At 51.6% G+C, this 16,229-nt stretch overlaps 1 protein-coding gene across 1 annotated transcript in view; it reads right to left on the reverse strand.

Annotated features, from left to right (window-relative positions):
- Nucleotides 1-16,229, reverse strand: part of GLB1L2 (galactosidase beta 1 like 2) — a 39,644-nt gene that overhangs the window by 11,436 nt on the left and 11,979 nt on the right. Inside the window, 5 exon segments of the mRNA XM_027562175.1 lie at nt 2,792-2,873; nt 4,389-4,481; nt 13,013-13,121; nt 15,066-15,161; nt 15,538-15,606. Coding sequence (XP_027417976.1) covers nt 2,792-2,873; nt 4,389-4,481; nt 13,013-13,121; nt 15,066-15,161; nt 15,538-15,606 — 449 coding nt within the window.

The raw sequence follows: 16,229 nt of genomic DNA on the forward strand, positions 1-16,229 counted from the left end.
GACCCCACATCCGGAATCTCCTCACCTAACACGAAGAGCCACACTGACAGGGGGCCAGTCTGAACCGGCCCAGCAGAAACCTGGGAGCCACAGGTCAAACCAGCCGAGGGAGCCCTGCACCTTCTCCATCCCACCCCCTCCAGAGCCAGAGAATAAGAAGGAGGGTGAGGAGGGGCGGGGCGGCCAGAGACTCGCAGAGGGCATGGTACAGGGAAACCTGGGGAGCCAGGAAAGGGGCAGGGGGGTCGTAACCAGCCTGTGAGAGCAGAGGTGATGACCCACCACAGCCCAGTGGCCCCCTTCAGCCACCTCTCCCCTCACCCCATGCCTGGCCCCCTAAGAAAGCCAAGCCCCAGAGGTCCGAGCACTTGCAGAAGAGGAAGCCCAGAAGATGGCTCCTGCACCTTCCTGCCCCCAGATTCTCATCGTGTCAGCCCAAAGGTTCCCTCCAGAGTCACTTAATCCTGTGAAAGTCACCCCCAACACCCACACCTGATTCCCCTGATTGGAACGGCCACCTCAGTCCAGTCACCCCACAGGGAAGGGCACTAGTCACAGCCACTGGCAAGCAGGCCATCAGAAAAGAAATACATTCAAGAAAACGTGGTGCAGGAAACACAAGGATGGGGAGAAGGTGGTTGAGGAAATTGCCCAGAAAGTAGAAGGAAAAGGAGAAAACAGGCAGCTGGAGAGCCACACGGTGCAGAGGGTGAACACGTGCCTTGGACCCACAGAGGACGGAACCAGAGAAGAGGCGGGACTGCACAGCAGGGAGCAGCAGCCTCCAGGACTGCTCTGTCCAGCCGACAGCCGACAGAGAGCCAAGGAAGGCGGGCTCCGCAAAGGCACAGGGCCTGAGTCACAGCAGCATGTGGAGAAAATGACGGACGACACTTCAAAGTCCCCAGACCCGGACTCCAGGGGACCTGGGCCACCATCGGGCCAGGGACACAGTGAGGGCATCGGACTAGATCAGGTTCCGACAGGCACAGGCGTCTTAGAACACCCTGATGGGAGCTCGAAGCTGCTGGTCAAGTGTGTAAGAGACACAGAGAAGAGGAGGGACAGAAAAAACTTTGAAAGAAAAGGAAAACCAATGGGTGGTTACACTGGAAGCGAGCTGGCCATGAACACCGTCCAGAACAACGATGGGCTGCCCGGCCCGTGTAAGGACCTTTACTCAGGCCCCAAGCATCGTGCCCATCAGGACAGTGGTGGGGGGACGGCTGCACCCGGCAAAGCTGCGGGGCCAGGGCGGCAGGAGAGAGGACTTGACGTGCACACTACAGGGCTCTCTGTGCAGGTTGTTTAGAATCACGGAGGCAGAGCCAAAGTGAAAGGTAAACAGCTCAAAGTGGGCACCTCGGGGCGAGGGCCGCGGAGGCTGCACCGCGTGTTTCTTTCATTGTTTTGTTTTGAGTTTTTGTTGGGGGATAACCGCTCCACAATGTTGCTGGTGTCTGCTGCACAACAGCGTGGATCAGCTGTAGGTATACACATGCCCCTCCCTCTGGGCCTCCCTCCCGCGGCCCCCTACCCATCCGTGGGTCTTCAGCAAGCACCCAGCTGAGCTCTGTGCTGCACACAGGTTCCCGCTCACTGCTCTATTCATGCGTGCTTCTGTATAAACCTCAAGGCTAGCCTCTCAGTTCATGAGCATTTCCAAGATTTCTTTCACCTGGTGAAAGTCTTGCTTTAATCTCATTTAACTAACTGAAAAAAATCATTCTAGGCAGCAGGTACGGGCCAGGGATGGGGCCGTGGTGGAGGGGAGCCCCGTTGTGGAGGGGAGGGGGCCACGGTAGAGAGGCGGTGCCGTGGGTGGGGTCCGTGGTAGGGGCAGGGCCCACGGTGGAGGGGTGGGGCCGGGCGGGGCCCGCGGTGGAGGGGCGGGGCCCACGGTGGAGGGGGTGGGACCCGAGGTGGAGCGGGTGGGGCCCGCGGTGGAGGGGCGGGGCCGGGGCGGGGCCCGCGGTGGAGGGGCGGGGCCGGGGCGGGGCCCGCGGTGGAGGGGCGGGGCCGGGGCGGGGCCCGCGGTGGAGGGGCGGGGCCGGGGCGGGGCCACCAGGGGCCCCGGAGACCCCGCACCCGCCGCTCGAGACTCCTCTGTGGTCCCCGCGGCTGAAGCGCGCTCCGGGGCCCGACGCCTCAGCCCAGGGCCCGGGTCCTGTTCCCAACCGACGAGACAGCGCCGCCGCATGGGCCCCTCGGGAGGCGCGCCGGGAGGGGCTGCCCAGAGGTGCCCGAAAGCCAGTGAGAGAAGAGGCCCACGGTACCGGGTTGGAGGCTGCGGGCACTGCACGTGTCACTCGGGGCCACTGCGGCCTTGCAGAGGGCAGCGTCGGGGAGAGAGGACCACGGCCCTCGGGCGAGCAGAGGCGCTGGGAGCCGTGAGCGTGGACGCAGGGAGCGCGGCGCCGGCAGAGACCGCCGCCCCGCGGGGACAGGCCGGGCTCTCAGGAGGGCACGGAGAGGGCGCGGCGCAGGGACACCGGGGCGAAGGCCTCTGCTCCAATAGGAGCGGCTGGCGGGGACCCAGCACCAGGAGAGGGGGGTGCCCACAGGGCCTGAGGACCGAGCTGCGAGCGAGCTGTCCCTGACGGACACCAGCCCGTGGTCTGCCTGGCCTCTTTGGGGACCCTGCTGGACGCCCACCTTGCTGTCCCGCGTCCTGCCATCCGCGGGGCCCTGGGTGTCCCTGGTGCTCCACCAGTCCGCCCCTCCAGCGCCGAGCACGCAAGAGCTCAGGCCAGGGCGCCGCCCCCACCCCCAACGGCCTCCTGGCAGGTACCTCCGTCCAGAACACCGCTCTTCAGGCCGCCCTGGTTGTCTGAGGTCAGGAGCAGCTCCGCGATCCCCCGGTCCTGCAGGGCCTGCGAGGGGGTCAGACAACAGACTGTCCTTCCTCACACCTCCCACCACGTCACACTCTGACCTCTGCCCGGACCAGGCCCTGGGGCCGGGAGAAACATGTGTCCCAGGAGCCCAGCCTCCCCTGGGCTTCGAGACCAGGCAAGCGTCCCTTTATGCACCCCATCCCAGACACCAGGGTCACCACCCAGTAAGAGAGACAGCAGAGCAGCTTCCTTCCCTGCAGCCCGGGGACTGGGGAAGCCTGGCCCAGCCCCACAGGCACAGGAGAACAGGCATCTGGGGCTCTGGCCCAGGGGAGTCTCAGGGTGGAGCTGCGGCAGAAGACGCCCCGCTGGCCTGAGCCTGCCCCAGACAAGGACTGAGCTCTCCCCATCTGGCTTCAAGAACAGCACCCTCCCCGAGGCAGCCTGGCCCCTCTGCAGGGGAGGAGGGGGACACTGGGTGAGGACCTCCGAGCATCTGCAGGGACGGGAGGAGCCCCCAGATGGATATGACTCTCCCCGTGACAGCAGGGGTCACCCAGGACACCGGGGGCCGGAGAAGCTCTCATCAGATCAGCTGGAGGCACTGAGGCTTTCTCCACGCACACGGGGCCCGACCCTCCCAAGTACAAAATGCTGGTGCCAGTGATGTCATCACTGTCCTGTGTGCTGACCGCTCGCTGGATGCCGGAGCAGCACTGAGTCTGCGACTTGACTGCACATACAGTTGGGACAGGCAACCCTCCCATCAGTCCCAATTCACAGAAGAGAGCAGAGGCGTAGAAAAATGGATGCATCTGTTCCAGGTCTCAGCTGCCAAGCATGCTGGAGCAGCACTGAGCCTGCGACTTGACTGCACATACAGTTGGGACAGGCAACCCTCCCATCAGTCCCAATTCACAGAAGAGAGCAGAGGCTTAGGGAAATGGATGCATCTGTTCCAGGTCTCAGCTGCCGAGCGAGAGGAGCCAGTTCTGAGCAGCTGTTATTCAGTCACTCATCGCAGCCGAGGCTTTGCAACCCCATGGACTGCAGCACACCTCTGAGTAGGAACCTGTTCTTTTCGGTGTCACTCTGGCCCTGCCCTTGCCTGCTCTGCCGCACACTTGGTCAGGGGCTCCAGCCACCCGCACGCTGGAATCGGATGTCTGAGCTCCACCCCAGAGACCTTTGCTTAACAGACGGCATATGGCCCCGGGGCACAGTGAGTTTAAACAATTCCCAGATGGAGCCAACATGCAGCCGAAGGAGGGGCCGCTGCTTTGAGTGCTGGGGTCAGATCAGCAACCTCCACCTCCAAGAAGGCCTCCAGGGTCCTGTCAAGGCAGTTCCGTTACTCTCAGCCCCCGCAGCACCATATGTACCAAAATCCCTGTTAAACTCAGCCAACGGAGGGCACAAGTGAGGACCCTGTTGCAATCAAGGTCTGGAGAAAGGATTTACTGCTTAGTAAACGGTGCTGGGTGACAAGCCCACACATCACACTAGAGCCCGTGGAGGGACTGCGCAGAGGTGAGCTGAGCTGACTCTTACCTTCTTGATGTAAGGCATGTAGGCGGGGTCTTTGTTGTAGGACCCATACTCGTTCTCCACCTGCACAGCAATGATGGGTCCCCCGTGCTTGTACTGAGAAAACAGAGAGCAATCAGAAGCTGAGGGTGTAGTGGGAACCGTATCAACTAACGCCACCGCACTTATCACCAATGACAGCAAAACATCCCATTCAAAAATGCAAGTCTCAGAAGGTCTGATATACAATTGAGTGACGTCAGTAAGACAGGGAGAAGGAAGCTCCAGGCCTTTGTCTCCCTAGGGAAATAACAAAAAAACAACTGCACCACTGACTAAAGTAACTTTATAGGAGCTCTGGAAACAAGCCAAATGTTTAAGCAAACAAGTGAACATCCAGTCAAGAAAAAGACACATTCAAAACGGTAGCACATTCCAGGATTTTGCTCACCTGTGTCCCACCTACTCCCTGGAGTAGCAAGGTGCAGTCAGAAGGACACAGCCTGAGTTCCAGCCCCCTCCGTCAGGACAGGAGGAGCGAGATGGAACTTGTTTGCAATGTTCTGGGCTATTTGTGGGCTCCCTAGAGAACTAGTTTCTGTCTCATCTGACTTGGAGATCAGACAGAAAATGTTGGTACGGTTTGGACCTCAGGCTGGAAGCTGCAAAAGGCAGCGATGGGTCACAGCCTGTAAACATTTCAGGGGGACTACAGACCCGTGGATGCCTGGGAGCAAGGGATTACAGGCAGAGGAATATGATAGAATATCTAAGGCCACAAGAAGAGTCCAGGGTGAGACTCTTGGAGAAATCAACATGTAAAAGCAGCTGGGGGAATTTTTTTTTAAACTATACACACAAACCAGACAGGATATATACCAAGAAAATACCTGAGAAGATCTCAAGCCTGCATCCCAGGCTGATCTCAAGGCTCAGGAGCCCACTAAACACTAAAGGTCTTTCCAGAAGACTGAAACGCTGGGAGAGGGGGGACGTCTTTACAAATGCCTAACTCTAACCCTCCAAAATAAGGCATACAAAGAAACAGGAAAACGTAGCTCAAAGAACAAAATAAATCTCCAGAAACAGTGTCTAAAGGAACTAGAAATGGTCTCTAAAGAAACACACACGCTGAACTTAGAAGACAAAGAATTTTAAAACAACTGTCATAAATATGATCAAAGAGCTAAAGAAAAACATGGACAGAAATCAAGGCAAGGACATATGGACAAAGTGAGAATATCAATAAAGAGACAGAAATGATTTCAAAAAGAACTAAACAGAAATTCTGGAGCTGAAAAGTACATTGTCTAAACAGAAAAATTCACCATAGGAGTTCAACTGCATATTCAAACAGGCAGAAGAAAGAGTGTGCAAACTGGACGACAGGTCATGTTGAATTATTGAGTCTGAGAAACAAAAAGAAAAAAAAAATAAAAACAAGGGAAGAGGTCCTAGGAGACTTTATGCAAATCAGTAAACAGACAAATACACTCACTATAGGAAGTCCAAAAGGAGAAAAAAGGGGCAGAGATCCAAGCTTCAGTGAGATCCAAGTAACATTAAACCAGAGACCCACAGCAATACGTATTATCAAACTGTCAGAAGACAGAGAGAGATTCTTGAAAGGATCAAGAGAAACACAACTTGGCATGTGCAAAGGATTCCCAACTTTGCAGAACATTTGGTCCTGTCCAAAACATCCATAAGATATTCAATCCATAAGACATTTGGTTCATATGACATTCAGTTCATGCCAAAAGGTCTTTGAAATCTAGTTCTACCCAAAATGTCCATGAGCCTCTTTGCCCCACACTAAATAGCTTGGACCTTTGAGTGTGGACCGAATGTCTGCTAACCATCCCCAGTGAGATTACCAGCGGATATCTCATCAGAAATCTTGCAGGACAGATCCAGTAGGATACTATATTCAAAGTACTGAAGGAAAAAAACTAGCAACTGAGATTTCTCTATGTGGCAAAACTGTCCTTCAAAAATAATGGAGAAATTAAGACATTGTCAGACAAATAAAACCTGAAGGAATACATTACCACTGCTGCTGCTGCTAAGTCGCTTCAGTCGTGTCTGACTCTGTGCGACCCCATAGACGGCAGCCCACCAGGCTCCCCCATCCCTGGGATTCTCCAGGCAAGAACACTGGAGTGGGTTGCCATCTCCTTCTCCAATGCATGAAAGTGAAAAGTGAAAGGGAAGTCGCTCAGTCGTGTCTGACTCCTATCGACCCCATGGACTGCAGCCTACCAGGCTCCTCCACCCATGGGATTTTCCAGGTAAGAGTACTGGAGTGGGGTGCCATCGCCTTCTCCAATGCATGAAAGTGAAAAGTGAAAGTGAAGTCGCTCAGTCGTGTCCGACTCCTATCGACCCCATGGACTGCAGCCCTCCAGGCTCCCCCACCCATGGGATTTTCCAGGCGAGAGCACTGGAGTGGGGTGCCATCGCCTTCTCCAGCATTACCACTAGACTTGCCTTATAGGAAATGCTTCACAGCGTCCCTCAGGTTGAAATGAAAGAATGCTAGATGAGAACTCAAAGCCAGGTGAGAATGTAAACTTCCCTGGGAAAGTTAAATATGTGAACAAATATATAATTTTAGTTTGTAACTCTATTTGTTATTCTTTGCAGGAGTTAAAAGACAAGTATATAAAAATAATTATGGGTCTATATTAATTGTTACACAATATATAAAAATACAATTTGTGATAGCAATAATATAAAGAGGACGGAGCTGTAAAAAGTAGAGTTTTTGTATGTGATCGAAATTAAGATAGTATCAATATAAAATAGAATGTCATAACTTTAGGACAGTGTATGTAATCCCCATGGTAACCAAAATATCTGTAGAATATACACAAAAGGAAATAAGAAGAATCAAAACTTGTTACTTAAAAAATTCAACTAGTAAAATCTGCTGCAAAAAAAATATCAACTAAATACAGAGGAAGGCAGTAATGAAGGAAATAAGGGAGAAAAAAGCTATAAGACATACAGTAAACAAATAACAAAACAACAAAAGTAAGTGCATCCCTATCAGTAATTACTTTAAATATAAATGTATTAAACTCCCCAATCAAAAGACAGATTTTCAGAATGCATAAAAAAGCAATACCTAACTATAGGCTGTCTACAAGACGCTCATGTTAGGTCTGTGGACATACATGGGTTGAAAGAGAAAATACGGAAAAAGATATTCTGTGCAAATAGTAACCAGAAGAGAGCGGGGGTGACCATAGTAACAAGCAACACGGACTTTAAGGCATAAACTGTTAGAAGGGAGAAAGAAAGACATTATTTAGTGTACACAGGTGTATAGATATTCATATTTGCACAACAATAAAAGGGTCAAAATAGAGGGTGCAATAATTATAAACATATATGCACCAAACACAGAGCTCCAAAGTAAATATTGGCAGAATTAAAGGGAGAAATGCAACTCTATAAAAACAGTACACGACTTCAATACTCCATTTTCAGTAGGATAACCAGACAGAAGATCAAGAAGGACACAGAAGACTTGAACAACACTGCAGACAAGTGAGACCGGACCTGTGTGTACAGAACACCCACCCACCAGCAGCACAACACACTGCCCTCAGATGCACGTGGACCACTCTCCAGGACAAACCGCAGGCCGGGCCATACGGCACGCTTTAACAAAATTTAAGGCTGAAATCATATAAAGTATCATTTCCATTACAGAAAAGATGAAAGTAGAACCCAACAACAAAAAGGAACTGGAAAAGTCACAAGACTGTGAGCGGTTTAATCAGTGTTAATCAGTGACTCGAAGAAATCTCAGGAAACCTAGAGAATATCTTGAGACAAATTAAAATAAAAACACAACATACAAACTTGTGGGATACAGTGGAGGCACTATAAACACTTTAAAATAGAAGAAAGATCTCAAGTCAGTAACCTAACTTTTCGTCTTAAGCAACTGGAAAAGAAGAAACTAAACTCAAAGGGAACAGAAGGAAGGAAATAAGAAATATGAGCAGGGGGAAAAGAGAAGATTAGAAAAACAATAGGGAAAAAGCAACCAATCTTTTCTTGGTTCTCTGAAAAGATTAATAAGATTGACAAACCTTTAGTTACAGTAAGAAAAGACTCAAGTAGAAACACACAACAGGCCAAGACTGAATTGTGAAAAAAGAAACATCTGAACAGATTTACAACTAGTGAGGAAATTTACACCAATCTTTCTCAAATTCTAAACAGTTTGAAAAAAGGGAACACTTCCAAATTTACTCTATTTACCAAAGCCAGAAGAGTTAACAGGGAAAGAAAACTACAGACCAATATCCCTCATGAATATTGATGCAAAAATCTTAAGCATAATACTAAAAAAGTCAAATTCAGCAGCATACTAAAAAGATTATACACCATGAAAATGTGGAGTTTATTCCTGAATATAAGGACGATTCAATAAAATCAATGTTATATACCACATTAATGAAATGAAGGTTAAAAAAAAAAACAAAACACAATTACCTCAAATGATGTTGTAAAAAAGCATTTCAAAAATTCAGCATGATTTCATAATAAAAATACTCAACAAATTACTAATATAAGGAAACTATCTCACCTTTAAAAAGGCTATAATGTGAACAGCCCACAGCCAGCCTCATACTCACTGAAACCTTTTCCTCTGAGATTAAGATTGAGACAAGATTCCTGCCTTTACCACTTCTATTCAACAAGGTATAGAGAGTGTTAGCTAGAGCAATTAGGAAAAAAAGAGTGAAATAAGTCATCCAAGTTGGAAAGGAAGATGCAAAATTATCTCTTGTTTGCACACAATATGATCTTATGAGTAGAAAACCATGAAGATTACATACAGATACAAACCTGTTAGTTCTAGTGACCAAAACAGCAAATCCGCAGGATATGAAGCCAATGCACAAAGAATTCAATGGTTTCTATGCACTATCAGTGAAAACTTCTACATACAATAGCATCATGAAGATTTAAATATTTAGCAATAAATTTAATCAAGGAGGTAAATCTTACACACTGAAACCTACAAAGTGTTGGCAAAAGAAAGAAGATGCCAATAATGGAAAGGTACCCTGTGTTCATAGACTGAAAGATTTACTATTATTAAGATGTCACTACTACTCAAAGTAACCTACACAGTCAATGCAATCCTTGTCAAAATGCCAGTGTTTTAAAACAAACAGAAAAAGGCATCGTAAAATCCACATGGAATCTCAAGAGACTCTAAATACTCAAAACAACGCTGGAAAAAAAGAACAAAGTTAGAGGTCTCACACTTTCTGACTTCAAAACTTACCACACAGCTACAGTAATCAAAACGTGTGGTCCTGGCCTCAAGACAAATATACAGACCAATGGAGTAGAATAGAGAGCCCAGAAATAAACTCACACGTATGGTCAAAGGATTTTCTCCAAGGCTGGCAAAACCTATTCAATGGGGAAAGGACAGTCATTTTTCTCAACAAATGATGGCAAGAAAACTGGATATGCACATGCAGAAAACAAAGCTGGAGCCTTACGTTATGCACACCAGCTGAAATGCTTAACTCAGAGGAGACCATAAACCGGAATGGGAGAGCAACACCATGAAACTCTAAGAAGGCGCCACAGGGGAGAAGCGTCGTGAAATTGGAGTTGGCAACGATTTACCTGAAGCACAGGCACCACAGGGAAAAACGAGACGCACTGGACTTACGAACACCCTCAGAGTGAACACCCTCAGAGCGGGAGAAGATATTTACAAGACATACATTTGATAAGATACTGATAGACACTGAAGAAAGAACTCCTACAACCACAAAAACACACAGACCAACTAACAAATGGGCAAAGAATTGGAATAAACATTTCTCCAAGGAAGATATATACATGGACAGTAAGGACATGAAAAAATACTCCACATCACTAATTATTAAGTAATTCAAATCAAAACCACAGTGAGATACCACTTTACATCCATTAGGATGGCTTTTATGAAACAGAAAACAGCAACTGTGGGCCAGGGTGTCAAGAAATCAGAATTCTGTGCATTGTCCATGAGGATGTAAAATGGTGTGTTGTGGAACACTTAACTTTTCCTCAAAACCTTAAACACAGAAAAACCATGTGACCCAGCAAAACCACTTCTGGGTGTATATCCAAAGGAAGTGAAAGCGGACCCAAACAGATATCTGTACCCCATGGAGGAGGGCATGGCAACCCACTCCAGTATTGGCCGAGGTCCAGCCCCGGCTGATCCAGGGTATTCCAAGGGGAGACGGCGCTGGCGACTATTTAAATATTCATCAAAGATATAAAGAGTAATAGAATGAGGATAGCTCAGTAGGAAAATTCAGTGGAGAAAAGAGGCTGAGTAGCTTGGTTATGCGGAAAATCAATATAACCTGTGACACCAGGTTAGCTCTGACCACGGAGGCCGCAGGCGCCCTCTCGAATAGCGGAAGGTGCCCTACCTTAGACACCTTCTCGAGTGGGTCTTAGAAGCCCAGGCAAATAAATGGTCGCAGAGGACCTCCCCGCTCCAGATGGAGACTCAGCTGGAAATTGAGAAGAAAGAATGACATGGGGAGACCAAGCTTTGGTGAGCAAGGTCTGTAGCTTTATTTTCAACAGGGGTTTTTATACCGTAAGTTACACATAGAGGATAATAGGGGATGCAAAGTCAGCAGTCTTTGATCCTTATCAAAAACTAGGGTTTCTTTCCTGCAAATTTATGGTATACAAATGGTTTAGGTGATTTACATCAAATTCTGGCCAGAAGGCTGATTAACATTTTATGACTCTTGACAAAGGTTTGTCAACCACAAGACTTATTTTCTCTAAGAGTAATTATTCTAAGGTTTGGCGCCATCTTCCGAAGGTGTTAGATAAAATTGCATTCCTATAGGGCGGATGTGTAATGGGTTTACAACAAAGGAAAGAATTTATTACCTTAAGGGTCTAAAGTTGCTAGCACCAAGGCCACTACTTAGTTTTTCTACATACCAACTATATTAATTAATACACATTCAAGGATACAATACAGGGGATGTGGAAACTTGGCAGCAAGCATTGGCTCATCAATGAAATCCTTTACTAGTTTATTCTGACAGTTTCTAACTCTCTGAGAGGCTCTAAGCTATTTGAATATCTTAAGCTTCCCGTGCCTCTCGAGGCTGGGAGACTGTAAACAATCGTATGCATAGCTGTAGGAGTCCGGGTAAACTTGTCAGGTGAGTTAGAGAGCCATCTGAGGGATTTAGATTTAAACACTCCTAATGCCCAGGAACTTTATTAATTGGAGCTGTAAGTTAACTCTTTGTCAGAGAGAGCAAGATGGTGGTGGGGGACAGCCCCCGGTAAAGTCAGAGGTGAGAGCACAAAGCAATAAAGTAGGCAGACTCTGGTTTTTTGGGGGTAGATGCTCAAGAATATCCAGGGGGTCTCCTGAGGCTCCATCCCGCCTTTGCATATGCCGAGCCTCCTTCCTCATGACCTTTGTCATGAGTGGAGTGCCTCTCGCTGGCTCCCGGCAAGTATTCTTGCCTAGAGAATCCCCATGGACAGAGGAGCCTGGGGGGCAACTGTCCACGGTGTCACAAAGAGTCGGACACGACTAAGCGCCTAAGCACAGCACCCAGAAAAAACTGTCCTGGATTAGGTATGACCTTTCTGTGCTTAAGAAGGATTCTGGGTCACATCTCAGCACAGCCACCGGCCCTCAGCCCCACCCCCACCTCTGCTGCCCAGCCTACGACAGCTTACTGAATCGTCTTGGCAAGCCCATCTTCCTTGCAAAAATCTAGACTAAGAATTTTCCTAGCTTCTTGCTTCTTTCATGACTGAGGCTGCCAGATTTAGTAAGTAAAAATACAAGACATCCAGTTATAATGCTTGAACTTACAACAAATAATTTTTAAATAAGCAATGAATTTTTTAATGTAACTGCCCCATGCAATATTCAGGACATATGTATACTTAAAAAATGTATTTCTTGTTTATCTGAAGTTCACATGTAACGGGGGTCTCCTGTGTTTAACTTGCCGGCCCTACATAGGACCAGCAGTTCCTTTGATCTATGTGCTGTGAATATCCCAAACCATTGACTCACAGCCGTTTTTATCAATGAACTAATTTTTTAACTGTGCTAATTTCTCAGTGTCACACTTCTTGCTTTTACAGAAGCAAGAGTTTATTTGCATTCCTGCTTTTTCATTGGTTCCAATTATTAGATGCCACATTAAGACACTTTCTGGCCCAAATGCATTTTAAGACGTCCGTTTTGAATGATAAGCCCGCACCGTGCAGCGCCCTTTGGGAGCCGAGGGATGGACTCGGGACGCCATCAGTGGAGACTATAAGGAGAAGGCCCCCTCTTCACAGGCGAGGGGCTGTCCCAGGGGCGCCTCTCCAGCGGAGCTGGGCCCTGCACTGCGGGACGGGACGGACGAGCCGTCCCCCAGCACCCGGCGCCGCAGCCCCGCGCCCGCCCGCACTGCGCCGGCCTTCGGAGCATAGGCCCCGGCAGCGCAGCACCAGGCAGGCCGCCGCGGAGGAGGGTGGCGGCCGCGGGAAGCGCCGTGAGCTGAGAGCCTGACTGGGCTGCGGCACCGGTGCGGGGCGCGGAGGACAGGCCCAGTCTGCTCTTTTACCTGGAGCGGCACCACCCTGAGCATCAGGTGGTCAAAATAAAGGTCCACTGCCTCCGTGAAGCCCTTGTACGTTGTTCTCAGCCTCATGTCAGGGTCTCGGAGTAACCAGCTTGAATGAAAAGGGGAGGGTGATTAGTTTCACCATCTGGGGGTTTGCTCTGAGCAGGATGATGGCTGAAAGGAAGCAGCTTCAGGGAGCCCAGGGGTGACCCTGGAGGCCAGTCAGGACGCAGGGCAGACGCTGGCGCGGGCCAGAACCTGCTTTCTCCCCGAGGACCCAGCACCACTGGCCATTCTAGTTCTGAGTCACGGCCAGGTGTCTGGCTGCCAGTCAGAGGGACCAAAGCTTTCATTGAAGCCAAGGCCCATGTCTCAAGACTTTACACAACATCTCATCAGAGAGGGGCGAAGAGAAAGGGGTCAGGGATCACTAGGACTGGAGGACACAGGGGTCGCCTTCTGCTATCAGCAGAAAAAGCAATCCTGGGGGCCGAGAGAAGGGGTCTGGTCTCCTCTCTGGTCCAGCTGCTCCCCATCTGAACGGGCTCCTCAGCATCCAGAGCTCCACCTGGGGTGTGGGGGGAGGGGGGAGGGGGATGGGTTGGGGGAGGGAGGAGGGGGAGGGAGGGGGGACCCTGGAGACAAGGTTAACCCTGCCCCTGGGCCGAAGGGGGAGGGGTGGGGGAGGGGGAGCAGCGGGAGGGGAAAGTGTGGGGGAGTGGGGGAAGGGTGGGGGGGATGGGAGAGGGGAGAGGGAGGAGGAGCTGGAGACAAGGCTAACCCTGCCCTGGCCTGCCCGTGGTGTTCACCCCACAGGTAAGCACGGAGCACCGCTTCCAGAACTGCAGCCAAGGTGTTTTCCTTCTCATGCAGATTCTGAGAACGTTTATGTTTTCCTGCAGAAGGCCCCAGTGCTTCTCGCATCCTGGGCCAGAAGAACTGAACAGGCTGAGAAAGCCATCCCTGGGTCAGGTCACTGGGTGACCGTGGAGAGACGGCCCCCTGGGCCCGACGCCCGCGTCCGTCACAGGGAAAGCTCTGGTCTCTGGTCCCCGCTGGGACTCCGTCTGTTAGCAGCACGCTCAGCTCCACCTCCTGAGAATGCCCGCCTAGGACCTGAGCGGGGCTGCAGGGCGGCCTGAGGGCTTCAGAGCTCAGACTTAACTGGGCACCGCTGACACAGGGTTTCTAACCCGCGGGGAGGAGGGGCAAGGCTGCTCTGGCTGTGTGAGCCTCGGGGCCCCTCGCCGAGCTGAAGGCCCAGCGACAGGAGGGGTCTGGGCAGTGGGGCGGGCCTGGTTGCCCTGGAGATGAGAGTGAGGCCTTTGCACAGCAGAAGGCGGCACATGGGACCAGCCCGCTACCCTCTGGGGGGCGGACCCGGGAGAGGGAGCTAGCAGCTAGAACCAGCTAGCAGCCAGACCCCTTCTCTCAGCCCCCAGGATTGACAGGCATGGACCCTGTCAACAGAAAACCCTTCTGCTGGAATGTTACTAGTGGTAGTAACACCTGGGACCAGGGCTGGCCCTGGCTCCAAGTAATCCTGCCCGACTCCTGAGCCAACCACAGGCACGGTTCTGACTTCTCTGGAGACCCCATCCCAAGATAGCTCATCAGGGCCTGAGATCTGAAGGCAAAAGATAAAACTAAAACTGCGTGTTTCTCCTCTACGTTATCAAAATGCTTGCCCTTAAAAACAAATGCTTCGTAGCACACCTAAGGAACAGGAGGGTGGGTTTGACTTCTTCCATTTTTCAGAAAGTGAGGCTCGTCTGGAGCGGGTGGGACCGGACCGAGGCCGAGCCCCACAGCAGGGCCCGGCGCCTGAGAACGGCCGCCCGCGCCTGCGGCACAGAGCCACATGGAATCTGACGAGGACAGCAACTGTGACGTCACTGACGAGGCTGCCCTTTGGGGGCCACTTATTCTGAAAAAGAGCCTCAGCACAGGGTGAAACGTTCATGTAGGCAGCAGCATCAGCCCACGGGGTGCTCAGCACTCACACGAGCGCACAGGGCACCCCCAGCCACAGCCGAGGCCCAGCCCCGCTCACCTGGGCAGGCCCCCGAGGTCCACCTCGCTGCAGATGTAGGGGCCTGGACGCAGGATCACCCACAGCCCCACCTCTGCTGCCAGCAGGATGAAGGCCCTGAGGGGTTGGAGTAACCCACTCTCAGGACTCAGAGCCGGGGGAACAAGGCCCAGGGGCCCCTACCCTCACCTGCCCAGCCCTCCCTGGGGGGCTGGGGATGCTGAGGGCAGGACGCCCCCTGCAGAGCAGAGACGCCCTCCCCCACCCCCCCGGGGTCACCGCCGGGGCCCCAGCCTGGGATGTCAGCGCGGCCACTCTGGGGAGGGACTGCAGGACTGTGCTTGGGGGACAGGCCCGGCCTGGGGGTGGCGGGGTCGTGATGGAGGGCGTGGGGCCAGCACAGGCTCCCCCCGCGGCCCCCTCTGCCCAGATGGCCCATGGGTCCCCGCCCCTCAGACCCCCAGCCCCACCCCAGCCGGGTCACAGAACCTACTCCAGGTCCAGGTTCCCGGAGAAGTCGAATGTGCCTCTCTCCGGCTCGTGGAGGTTCCATGGGACGTAGCTGTGGCAGGGAAGAGGGTGACAGGCGTGAGGCCCCCAGTGGTTCTCCACTCTGTCTCCCAGACCAGCACCTCCGTCCCTAAAACCCTCATGACGGCTGAAGATGGATTTCTTAGGTATGCCGTCTAAGCAGCGTCAGGGCTGGAATGGAGAAAAACTGGAGAGACCGGGGAGCTTGCAGAAGCAGGGCAAGCCCTCCCCCAACGCTGCCCCCCGGAGAAGGGCAGAGGGCCAGGAGATGGGGGGCATCCCTCCCTCCCCCTTCTCCATCATCCTGTATCTTCACCAGAGAAAGAAGTAACTTTATGGGCAAAGCAGTTAAAAGTGAGGCAGGCTAAGACCTGGAACCCTTGCCGAGGTGCCTGCGCCTGGACAAACACAAAATACAGCAACAAAATACAGAGTAACTATAAGAGACCAAACAACCGCACACACGTGGGGCAAAGTGCAGCCAAGACACAGGAAGACCCAGAACCCAGCTGCCATTTCCCAGGTGCGGGGGCAAAAGCAGGGTCCATGCAGCACCCCTCCATGCAGCATCACCAAGTGGCGACCACCTCGTCCCCACGCCAGCCCCCCGGACATCCCCACCCCCGGGAGGAGCCCCCGTTTCTGCTCTTGCTC

This window comes from Bos indicus x Bos taurus, chromosome 15 (assembly GCF_003369695.1).
Source record: "Bos indicus x Bos taurus breed Angus x Brahman F1 hybrid chromosome 15, Bos_hybrid_MaternalHap_v2.0, whole genome shotgun sequence".
Taxonomy (NCBI): domain Eukaryota; kingdom Metazoa; phylum Chordata; class Mammalia; order Artiodactyla; family Bovidae; genus Bos; species Bos indicus x Bos taurus.